This window comes from Athene noctua, chromosome 5 (assembly GCF_965140245.1).
Source record: "Athene noctua chromosome 5, bAthNoc1.hap1.1, whole genome shotgun sequence".
NCBI classification, from domain to species: domain Eukaryota; kingdom Metazoa; phylum Chordata; class Aves; order Strigiformes; family Strigidae; genus Athene; species Athene noctua.
In genome coordinates this window covers 61,694,657-61,706,801 of record NC_134041.1, presented here as the reverse complement: position 1 = coordinate 61,706,801, position 12,145 = coordinate 61,694,657, and the positions used below count along the sequence as shown (strand labels likewise).

Here is a 12,145-nt window from a genome sequence, read left to right as displayed (position 1 = left end):
GCCTCCCTGCTCTTATAAATCAGACAAATGCATAGACGCTCAGAAAAAACCTTCTCTCTCTAGTTATACTGCACATATATGTTATCATGCTAGCATATTTGACCAGAAGTAGTTGTATAATGAACTAAGTAATTGCCAAAGTATAGATCCATAATCAAAACTCTTGACTCACAGCAATGTAATACTACTGAACTATTACACCACTACAGACAGCATTAACATTCGGGTGCAATGCAAACTGCACTATATCATCAATTCAAAAGCAGGAAGATGTACTTGGCACTATAAATGTTATTATTTCAATCAATCACATTAATAAAAATAGATTGTAACTTTTTGTCAGATATTGGAAAAGATTACCATGATGAATTAAATCTCACAGTATCTCTCTGGGAGACAGCAAGTCTTACATTTACACAGAAAATGAGCAAATACAGAGAAAGCTAGTAATCCCAACAGTAAAATTCAGTGGCAGAACTGAGTACAGTTTGCAAAGCCTTGGTGATGGATTTGTAATAATCCCCCATAAAGTGACTTCCATACAAACATCAGGCACCACCATTACCTTGAATTGGTTTTGCATGTTCTTGTATTTCACAACGAGCTGTTCCTGTTGCCACATCCCATACAATTATTTTTCCAGTAACATCAGCAGAAGCTAAACGTAAAGAATACGGAGAGCCAATATTGTGATGGTAATTTTCTTTAGCCCATTTAACCTGAAGATACAGATGAAAATTGGTCAAAGGAAGCAAACATAATATAACATACTTCATATTTTTCAGATGGATAAACAAATAGCAATCAACTCAACAAAAAAGCATACTAAGTGTTAACAGTAATAGCATCTGTGTAAGAATACCTTTAAGCTACCATCAGTTGTGTAAATTTAAGGTATGTTGCAACTGTGCTGCATAACTGCGTGGTTGATGTTTTTAAATTACATAAATCAACAATCCTTGTCCCTGAACATAACTAAAACAATCTATAGATATATGCTATGTATATAAAATTTTTACTCAAATATTTAGAAGAAATTAAATGGCAATGTTTAAGGTTCTGTGGGCATCTACAATCCTACTGATTTCCAAACAAATGAAAGTTGAAAATTTACCACCCAACTTTTAAATACATCCTAAAACATTTCATTTTCCTAATCTGTCAAATTTAAGTGTATCGTGGTATTGGGGAGGAAGGAAGGTTCATCTTTCATCTGTATGTGGTCTCATGTCAAGCTATTGCTGACATTTGCTATCTTTCTCACCCCTTTCAGCACGTTGCCACCACTGATTTCTACGTATCACTTTCTGGTTTGGGATTTCAAACTGCATGGGCTTTCAAGTTGGCAATACTTAGGAAAACTGTGTGTCTTGAAATACGAAACATTCTGTCTACAAGTCTCAGGAGATTATAAAGAGATAACACTGACTCCTTCCTTATCTATTCAGTATGGACTTGTTTTGCTATCAGCTTTAAATGTAAACTTCTACCCTAAGACAGACTGAAGATACTAACAATAAAGAAACCTTAATGCTAAGCTAATGGGAACTTACCTACTACAAAAATTACACTCTAGCTGTGAGGGCTGATGCCAAACACAACACTTTTTGCAGATATTGAAAGTAAGACATTAAAAAAATACAGAAATAGAATTATCATTAGGCACCACTAACTTTGCAACAAGAATTACATTTATAACAGCATTTAGAGGACTGTAGGCACCTTTGTGGTACCCCTCTCATAGGTGTGACCAGGATACATCTCCAAAGCCTAGCTGAATAAATTAAACAAAGATTACCCATACACAGCAAGCAATCTTCAGAGCTCTAGCTATAAACCCAAAGTGTGTTTCTACCAGAATAACAAAGAATTCTTGAGAGATTCTTGTCTACCTGCAGATTTCAGTGTTGCAATTCCTGGTTCCCTGCTGTTAAAAAAAAAAATTTACCCATGAGGATACCTGCATGTAGCTATTAAAAAAAGTAATTATCAAAACCTGCAAAGTTGTTTCTTCCTCAGATAAATATGTATTACTTTAAAGCAAAGTCCAAGTCTGGAAAGCATCATTTCCCAAGGGAAAAGCCATCACCAAGTTCTGAACAATAAAAAGAAGACCTTTAACAGGATCGGTCTCAATCAGAGCTCCTGTGGCTCTCTAACACCATAAACCCTCTTTTCTCATTGTAGATGCACGGCTCCAACAAAGTACCCACACATGACCTGATCCCTCTGATAAAAGAAATTATTTTCTTACTGTACTGGTCACTGCCTCCCTACCTTGACTTCAAAATACAGCAGTACTGGTCAGAAACAGGAACCAGAGGCGAAGTTTTTTACAATTTTCACAATCTATTTCACCTAATTTAAAGGATCTTATTATACTGTTTATTAACACATCAGAACAGACACAAATGAACTTTTAATCCTCAATCAAAAAATTGTTCCTGTAATTACGTTCTCTTTTGTAAAAGTACTCTTGCAACTACTCTTTGTAAAGGAAAAAAAAAAAATCAGATATAAACCACTGTACAAAGTTATCAGTATCCCACAACCATATGGACATAGGGACAACTAACACAGATCCACTTTCACTGAAACCATTACCTATTCCAGACACAACTACAACAGCAAAAGGCCAGGAAGTACTTAAAGAAAAACAGTTAAACAGACTGCAGAAGGATTATGAAACGATCGCTCTTCTCTTTGCTTTTTTATTGCAGATAGTGGTGTGTTTTGAAATTTTTCAAAGCTGAAGCATGGGTTTTGGGGAAGAAGATCCCCTGTAGACTGAGTTCACTGGTGTGAACCTCTACTACATAGTTTAAGTCAGACATACACAGCAGACTTCTTACAGATCCCCTCTAGCTTATTTATGCTCTTAGCATTTACAAACAAAAAAAAAAGTCAGTTAGGAATTGAAGAAAATTTCTTACAAATGCACATAAAGGTATCTGCAATGATCATGGCCTCATAATTTCTCATTTGATGTTTACTTCTTAAAGCAGAACAGAATTCCTCTTTGTTCTTCCTCCTCATAAATTAGTCATTTTCTTACAGTGTATTTCTGTTAATAAAGCACCAGATAGTGGCTTGGAAAATTATCTTATAAATTATATAAAAACTATTTGGACTTCAGCATTTGGTTTCCTATTGAAATAACATTATTTCTGAAAGCTAGTGAACATAACGGAAGTACATTAAAATGCTATCACTATGTGGACCAAAACCTAATTTTGCTACAACTTATTATCTAAGCTAAGTTGACATTTTAAAGCACAGTCATCACTAGAGCTACTATCTCCATACCAATTACCTTTTCTATTATTCACACAATTATAGACATTGGAATTGATTTGTTTGTTTTAAAGGCTAGCCTGAAGACAACCGAGGCTAAGGGTATGCTTAACCCAAACAAGTTGCCAAAAGGAAAACAAAGGTATGGATTCAGAGTGCTGCTTACTCCATGGTTGCTGTAATGTACATACCTTTGCTCTAACTGAGAAATAACCTCTCCTTATTTAAGAGTCAAGTTGCCTCACACTTGTCACTGGAGACTTTATTCATATCAGTGGCACAAACTGAAAGCGACAGCAGTGTTTGGGCAACCTTGACAATCCTCAAAATTCAGTGAAAGATTTGGGCAAGCATACAAACAGGCTGGAAGAAATCAGGTTTTGGTCCTTTGTGACATTTTAGCATTAGTTTTAAACATGTCACAGCACACAAGTCTCAAAAAAGGACATAAAGTATCTATTTTGAAACCTAACCTTTCTATCTTCCTTTTGGCCAGTCAGTTTCAAAATTCCCTCTAATGAAGCAAAAATAATTCCTAAACCTTACAACCATATTTAAAAGCTACAATGTCATTATCCATATGGCTCTTAGCCAAGATCTTATTTGGATCTCTTACCAGTTTTGCCCTACCCTGTATTTTTACCCAGGATTTGAAGAGTTTATTTATTATTAGAAAAAATCCACATTTAATGGGACTCTGGCACAGTAATACATTATACTATATAAGGATACATAAACACCACCATCTGTGTAACTACTGAATATAATGAAATTTCAAAACCACTCACCAAAAAATTGAAGCTCTTTACTGTGCAGAAAGACGTTATCAGAACATGATGGCTCAGAAGTCAGTAAATTATCAAACCCAAAGACAAAATAATTGTGTTTAATTTTAAAATACCAGAGCGGTCATATCTAATATAGAATTAGTGTATCTACATGAAGATAGTCTATTTAAAGAAAATGACACATGGGAAAAAAATAGCATCCAATTTCCAAAAGGTACAAACTTTTTTTTTTTACTACAAAAACCATCAAAATCCCCCTATCTAGAAATTTATTTTTCTTCATAAATTACTGACTGCCTTCTAATATAGCATTTGGGCTAAAGACTATCAAACATCACATCTGCCAGCCAGACATTTCTCTAAGCTCTGAGAGAATCTGTCATCCTCCACATTCAAAGAAATGATGTATCAAAGAAATACATCCTGTTGCACACTTGACCCAAAGTCAAACGCTCTGCAACTTCAAGTCAAGTACCTTCAAAGGAAAGTACAGGTACCCTACACTTAAGCTTAAATTTTAGCCGTTTTTTATCACTAAAATAAATGTTCAGTTTTGTCTGCTATTGTTCCTTTTCCATAGGTAAGAACAGAAGTAAAAACTTGAAAGTAACTTTCTAGTCTAGTGGTGCACTGGTTACCCCCACAACAGGAAAGATCAGCAAGGGCATCAACAAAGAGATTTATTCGATATTTTGAATGTTAATCTGAAAAATCTGTCACGTTAAAAGCTTTCTTAGAAAGATCTATGTCTATGTTCTATAACACTACCAAGTTTTTCTATATATTCTATACCTCATATAAAGGTATACCATCAACCTCAGCTCAAATTTCAGCATGCATGGTTTCATTCAGCTCTAAAAGAGATTGTGTAAAATATGGGTATTTTACAACCGATTTTATGTGACAGTCAAGTGCAATATAATGTCAAGTATTTACAGTGATTTAGAAAAATAATATATACGCCAGACTCAAGTAATATACCTTAAAACACGTACATCTCACCTTGACAACACTAGCTTTGTGTCTTTCCAAAACCTGTAAAGTCTGAGCAGTATTGGCATCAACTATCAGCACAAGAGAATGACATCCATACGCAATCAAACCTTGCCAGCCCCTGGAAAAGCATATATCATTATCAAACAGGCAGAAAGAACAAAAAGCACTTCTCAACAGGAATGAGGCTTTTGTTTTGTAAGTGGAATGCATGCTACTAGTAACAAACTTCAAACAGTAAAAACTATTTAATACCATAAAACCCAAAAGCAATATAAAATGCCATTGCTGCACTGTCTGCTGAACAATCTGCTGGTGGAACTCGTAAGCCATTGCAAAGCATCTCTTTGTGTCCACCTACAAAAATTCTCTTCTGTAAATTTTAGACATCGTATAGGAATTAATGAAAAGCGTTCCCAATTAGATAAGCACACAGGCAAGCAATATATTTGTAATGATATAATTAACGGCATATCTCTTTTTTTTTTTTTGACAAAAAAGGAGCATGTAAACAATGGTTACAGTAATAGTGAAAATCTGCTGAGGCCTGCCTGTCTTCAGGAGAGGTTAGTGTGGCCACCAATGACAATTATAAAGCTATGGTGAACACCAAGCAAGTGGGCACAGTCAAAGGAGAAAACCAAGGTTTCAGACTAAGAACTTCAGAGTTGTTCAGTGTTCACTGCTTTGCAAGGTGACAAACCTACAGGCCACAGTTTTTTAAAAAAATGACTTTTTAAAGTTTTCTTTCCTAAGATTCAGCAGCATTAGCGTAGTGCTTTACACCACAGCTGGGTGAACTCGTTGTTCAGCGCAATGAATACGAAAGCCAATATATGTACTGGCTTTGTACATCGTCTCAAAAATAACAGAACTAGAAACCTGAGGAAGCTGCTCAGATCTCCACAGTTCGTTGCACCAACAAGAGCTCTGGCCGCAGCAGCAAATGTCACTGCCAGAAGGGACCGGCCCAAGCTCATCTGTGGCCATGGCTTTGTTCCTGAGAGCTGGACAGCAGCAGCTCCGCCGGCTTCTCCAGCGAGAAGAGAACACCGATTTCGGCAGCTTGCGCAGCGCCTGGCAGCAGAGCGCTTGCCCTGCACGCAGCAGCACAGCACGCCCGGGTCCAGGCACAAAATAAAAAAAAGGGACCCAAGTATTTGCAGTGCCCACGGCGGGATTTTCTGGCAAGAGGGCACAGCCGGCTCCCCCCAGGGACCGCTGCCACAGCCTTACCGCACGCCCGGCAGCTCCCGGCGCTGGCCGAGCCTCGGCACCTGGCCGGGCTGACTCTACAAACCGCCCGCTTAAAGCGCGGGCCCGCCCGGCCTGGCGGACAGAGGCGGGAGGCAGAACCGGGGCAGGCAGCGGAGAGCAAAGGCCAACCCGCGGCTGAGGCGCGTTCCCCCGGGGGACGCCGCGGGGAGAGGCCCGGGGCATCTCAGCCGCCCCTTTCGCCTCCCCGAGCCCCGCAGACCGTCCCCGCCCGCCCGCGGCCCCTCACCAGTCCGCCGCTCCCCTGTTCGGCGCGCTGAGGGCGCCCGTCAGGGTCCGCGCCGGCAGCTTGATGTTCACGGTGAAGCGCTGCATGGCGAGGCTGGGCAGCGCCGGGCCCGGCGGGGCGGCCCCAGCCCGGACACCCGCTGGACCGAACGCGCCGCGGCCCTTCCCAGCGCAGCCGACCAGGAAGCGCCGCTTCGGCGGTGCCTCCGGTCCGTCCCGCCGGGGTCCGCCGGGACCCCGCGGCTCGGCAACGGCAGTTCCGGGGGCGGCCACGCCCGGCGCGGCTCGGAGGCCCCGCGCTAGGCCGCGGCCCGGCCCTGCCCCGCGCCGGGCCCCTCACAACGGCGGCTGCTCAGTTCCCGCCACCTCAGGCTCCGGCCGCGGGGGGTCTGGTTTCCAGCCCGCCCCACGGTGCCTCCGGGCAAGCCCGGAACAGCCAGCGGGGCCGGGGGACGCGGGTTCTGCCTCGCTGGCTTGAAGTCACAGGGCCGGGAACGGGCTGCGGGGGTGCAGAGGCCTCCCCTGCATGGGCTGAGCAGCTCCAGGGAACCTTGTGCTTGGGGTCAGCCTGCGAGTGGGGCGCCTGAAACACCACCCAGAAGGCTCCCGTGCAGGCCTCCAGGTGTGTGGATGCTGCAGGACCCACAGAATCGTCTCTGTTGGAAAAGCCGTTGAAGCTCCTCCAGTCCAACCATGACCCTCCCCCTGACCGTTCCCAACTCCCCCAGATCCCTCAGCGCTGGCTCAGCCCGACTCTTCAACCCCTCCAGGGATCCCGGGGACTCCCCCCCTGCCCTGGGCAGCCCATTCCAACGCCCAACAGCCCCTTCTGCAAAGAAATCCTTCCTAAGAGCCAGTCTAAACCTTCTCAGGGGCAACTTGAAGCCATTACCTCTTGTCTATTGCTTGCTACTTGGTTCAAGAGATTTCTTTGCAACCTCCTTTCAGGGAGCTATAGAGGGCGATGAGGTCTCCCCTCAGCCTCCTCTTCTCCAGACTGAACCCCCCCAGTTCCCCCAGCCGCTCCCCAGCAGACCTGTGCTCCAGACCCTGCCCCAGCTCCGTTGCCCTTCTCTGGCCACACTCGAGTCATTCCATGGCCTTTTTGGGGTGAGGGGCCCAGAACTGAAGACAAAACTTACCTGCTGCTAGAGCTAGAGAATATCTTTCACCGTTGTAATTTCTGCTCCAGAGTTATCTCTGAAATGGCAAAATGCAAGCAGCAGCTCTCTTGCAGTAACCGCTGTTGCTGCTGCATCCCTCCACAGCAGCCCAAAGTGCTTCCCTCGCACCGTAAGGCACCAAGTCCCACCTAATGCAGCCCACCCTCCAACCTGTCCCCAAGCTGTCCAGGCCGACACATCCGGGTGCAAGAGCACCCCGCATTTACACAGGAGCACACCAGGCTGCAGAGCACTGAAACATCCGGAACTCTTTTCAGTGCCACAGCAATAATATGATGGCCAGAATCACATAGCTCCAGACACGTTACCTGATACACATGTGCTGCTTGGGGTTTTGTCTCTTCAAAACAGATGGCTACTAATTGTTTATTTGTTATTTTTCGTAGTGAAAAAGATGCCACTAGATGGCCAAAGTTGGCAAGACTGTACTGCCAGCTATGCATTTTTGCAGTGCCGCAGTGTCACTTTGTCACAGAAGATGCAATAATGCTCTTTGTTTGTTTTTTTTTTTTTCTTTTCTTTCTAATCACAATTGAATTTGTGCAAGTGGGACCTCAAGAAACAACCTGCAGCTGATATATTTTCCAACTGTCTTCTGAAGAAATCTGCTCTTGAAACACAGTATATCGCTCAGTACCATTTTAACGTCACTTTAATATTGGAACTTATTTCTCAAAACCTTGTCCTCCCAGAATATCTTTTTCTGCTCTTAAAGCTGAAAAATCACTGTTTGGAGAAGCAGAGGGCTTTTTTGTTCCTTATTCTTTGCTACCATTTGAGGACATGACCTACACCTCCAGAGATCAATTTTGCAGGAGCCTGAGCAGCCACTAGCTTCATTAATTTTAGTTATTTTTTGCTAATTCTGTGTTTTTACTCTGTGTCCTTGGACAATCTGCTGATTATGATGGTTTTGGAGGGATTTGGTGGGTTGGTTTGTGGGATCAGAGTTTTGTAAGAAGGGTGTTTTGGAACTTTTTTTGCACAACAAAACCAGAGGTTCTTCTTGACAGTTTTCCATCCATTTTCTTGACATCAGAAAACTAAGGCATAAATGAAATGCTTACATAAAATACTTTAAGGTAGTTGAAGATAAAGACAGAGGTACCAGAAAAAGGGGAACAAAAGAGGAAATGAGGGCTGTATCACCAAAGTGGTTGAAAAATTAATCTAAGAGTGGTTTTCAGGGTCAGATAGCAAGGTGAAGCATCAGCCAGACAAATACATACTGAAGATTCATCAGAAAGATAGAGAGTAGATGAGGAAGAGGTTGTGAGAAATTATAAAGATAACTGGAAGAGCTGAAAGAAATAGGAATGTGGTGAGATGTGGGAAGGAAGAGGTGTTTACTGGATGAACTACGTGTGATTCCTGAGGTCCATCCGTCACTACTCACCAGCACAGAGACTGATGCGCAGCAAATGGATGTGAACTAAAACCAGAGGTGCTAACTTTTTTTTTTGAGGCGGTTAACAGTATGTCCTCTTTTACATCTTACTATTTAAGTCATGGCCAAGCGAGAATGCAAAATACGACAAGGCACTTAGTCCTCTCATTCATCTGTAGATACAGTGATAGACTTTCGACTGCTATACAAACAGTAAATATCAAACTTAAAGCTGTTTAACTGCTTATCGGTGATACTACTAAACCCACTTGCAAATGTTCAAGATATGATACCCAGTGGGAGAGACTTTATTCCAGACAGCTTAATTTCCAATTGTTCTCACAAAGTACATATAGAGAATGAAGTAGTGGTTGATCATAAAAACCATTTGAATAAGTTCATGATTAAATAAATGAGAACTATGATTTTACACAGCTTTTGTCTCATGATTCTAAATCATTTTTCTGTGAGTTTGAACAAGAAAAAGTGGGACCAAGGTAGAGACATGTGCATAGTCTCCCTCTTTTAGGTTTCACTGTTATATAATACTTACTGTAGGAATAATCCTGTGAAAGCTTCTGGGACTTCTTTAATTTCTGTGGCCTTAAGTTAGAGCTCCAAGAGCTCCTGCGATCCACCAGTGAACCACCACGGTCTGACACTGTGGCTGTTGCATTCCATCATACAAACCACCGTTTGAAATTAGGATATGTAACCAATTCATCTATGCTATGGAACAGAGTTAGAGTTGATTTACAAATTGTGTTGCTATTGCCTCAGTGTCATAATTTCTACTCCATGCATTTAAAGCTCTCTAAGTCCTCTGCTAGTTAAGTGTCTCTTGCTGAACGCGGGCTGAGAGTGAAAACTGTGCACAGAACCGATGCCATTCTCTCTCTCAGGACTCATGCACATAGCAGACTTACACAGTTGTCCTTTGCCTTGTACAGCCTCACAGCTGTGTGAGTACCTTACGCAGCCCCAGCTCCGTGCCATGTCCTGTGCCCCCACAACTGAAATGTCCCCAGGTGGCAGACAGCTCATCCGAGACAAGCTGCCCCCCTGCACCTGCAACCTGAGATCACCAAGTGTAAAGGCAGATAGGGTACAGCCGTGGCACAGCACAGGCTCGATGTTTAGGAAAGCCATATGGGAGGGTAGTTCGCTGGAGAAGACATGTTCCCCATCACTTGGCCTGACATGACACTGTCTTTTCTCAGGAAGAGAACCAAGAGGTCTGCATTCAGAATCAACAGAGAACTGGGTCCTCTTTTGACGAAGCAGTCCTCTCCAACAAAGCGTGAACAATCACAGCCTTACTCAGCAAAGCATGGTGTCCAGTGAAACCCTTCAGGTATTTCTAAAGCTGCACTAAAGAAAGGGGATGGAAACATCTCAAGGCATCCCTGAATGCAGGTGGAATTCAGTGTGCCATTCCTTTTGAGTGTTTTGAGTATTGGCGTAGATAACTTTGTTATTTAAAATCAAGCATCTTTTTTTTTTAATTCAAAGAGAATGTATCTGAAGTCAAGATTCATTTAACCACAGCCTAACTTTATAATCCTCATAGGGATCTTTGTATTTCATGTTGTATTTTCAGAAAAATATTAAATAAAAGGTATTGATGAAAGAGATTCTATTTCTGGGGCTTCGGAGTTCTGCTAAAATTAACATAAAAATAAAATCAATATATGACTTTCAGACCGTGAAATATTTGGCACCTAGAACCCTCTCAGCTTTATGCAAAACCACATGTTTTTGACCAAAGGCACAAATACTTGTCTCCCTTCCCAAATGCTTTCAGCTCAAAAATTATCCAGACGCTGTCCTCCGAGAGAGCATGTGCGGTCTAATCCAGTTTCACTGAACTTGCTGGATATGTAAATGTAAACTTTCAAAGGTGACGGAGCAAACTATGAAGAGAGCTCTAATGACTGCCAGCAGTCTCACTTTGGTTTGACTAAGTGTCATCAAAGGAAGAACTTCCTGAGTGGTCTGCTGTTTTTCTCTGAAAATATTTTCCTTAGCCTTAAGCATTTCTCTTCTTCTAAGGGCCCAAAAAGATGATGAAATGTAGAACAATGATTATTTTATTCACAAATTAAACTTAATTTCTGTGGTGCCAGCTTTGTTCCATTTTTTTCTGACTTCATCCTAGCCTCAGGTATCCTTGATTGCTCTAACACAATCACTGAGATGCTCTGGCCCTTATGTTTCCTTCCGTGTCCTTTCTGCTGATGAGTATTCACCCACCTCCCTGAAATATATTGCTATAACTGAGTTCAAAACTGGGGTGGATTTGCAGTCTGCCATTGTTAAAGAGAATTTCAATTAAATTTAACTGTTTGGATTTCAGGAAAACTCATTTAGGGACAGTTGTTAAGAGAACAGTCCTCTGACCAGTGATGCTCCTCTTGTGTCTGGTAAGAGTGATGCTGGCAGCCTCTGTCAAGGCTTCTTTTAGCCCTTTTGGGGGCAGAAATCTCACCCCACTGGTGTCTGTTCTTAATATGCAGCTCAGTATGGGTCTGAGGAGACCTGGGATGAGAACAGGCATCTGGTCAATATGAGAAGAGCATGTTGGTCAGAGGACAGGATGAGCTTCCCACTGCTGTGCTGCTGGTGGTTCTATGTGGCTCACACTGCCTGTGGTTGCTGGACACCCTGTGTAAGAGCAATAGATTGCATCTTCTGTCTGTTTTAAATGTGGACACGTGTATTTTCCTCTTCTGTCTGGCTTTGGTAGACTTCTTGTGAAGGGAAACTCAAAAACTATTGATCAGTTGGAACCATACAGTGTAAAGATGCTGGACCATGATATTGGGGTGTCTTAATTTTCTGAATGAGGGATGAAACAAATCAGAAAAGATTTAAAGGTTTTGTAAAAGGAAGAGAGGATTATTCTGTTACCCAGGGAACATCTCTTCCAAATATTGGCTCCATGAAATAATTAACTGGAATAATCTTGAACAGGTAAATTACCGCTGCATCAACCT

General features: G+C 42.2%; 1 protein-coding gene across 6 annotated transcripts in view; it reads right to left on the bottom strand.

The window, feature by feature from the left end:
* WDR11 (WD repeat domain 11) overlaps positions 1–6,742 on the bottom strand; it is a 45,666-nt gene extending 38,924 nt beyond the window's left edge. For 4 of the 6 annotated variants that reach the window (XM_074907856.1, XM_074907857.1, XM_074907858.1 and 1 more), the window contains exons 1-3: positions 6,580–6,742; positions 5,085–5,196; positions 566–719 (exon numbers count right to left, since the gene is read on the bottom strand). In XM_074907856.1, coding sequence (XP_074763957.1) covers positions 566–719; positions 5,085–5,196; positions 6,580–6,665 — 352 coding nt within the window. In that variant the 5' untranslated portion in view covers positions 6,666–6,742. Of the gene's footprint in view, positions 1–565; positions 720–5,077; positions 5,197–6,579 lie in introns of those variants that run through there. The other 2 variants (XM_074907861.1, XM_074907860.1) reach the window with 2 other exon arrangements.
* Between the last annotated feature and the right edge of the window lie 5,403 nt (positions 6,743–12,145).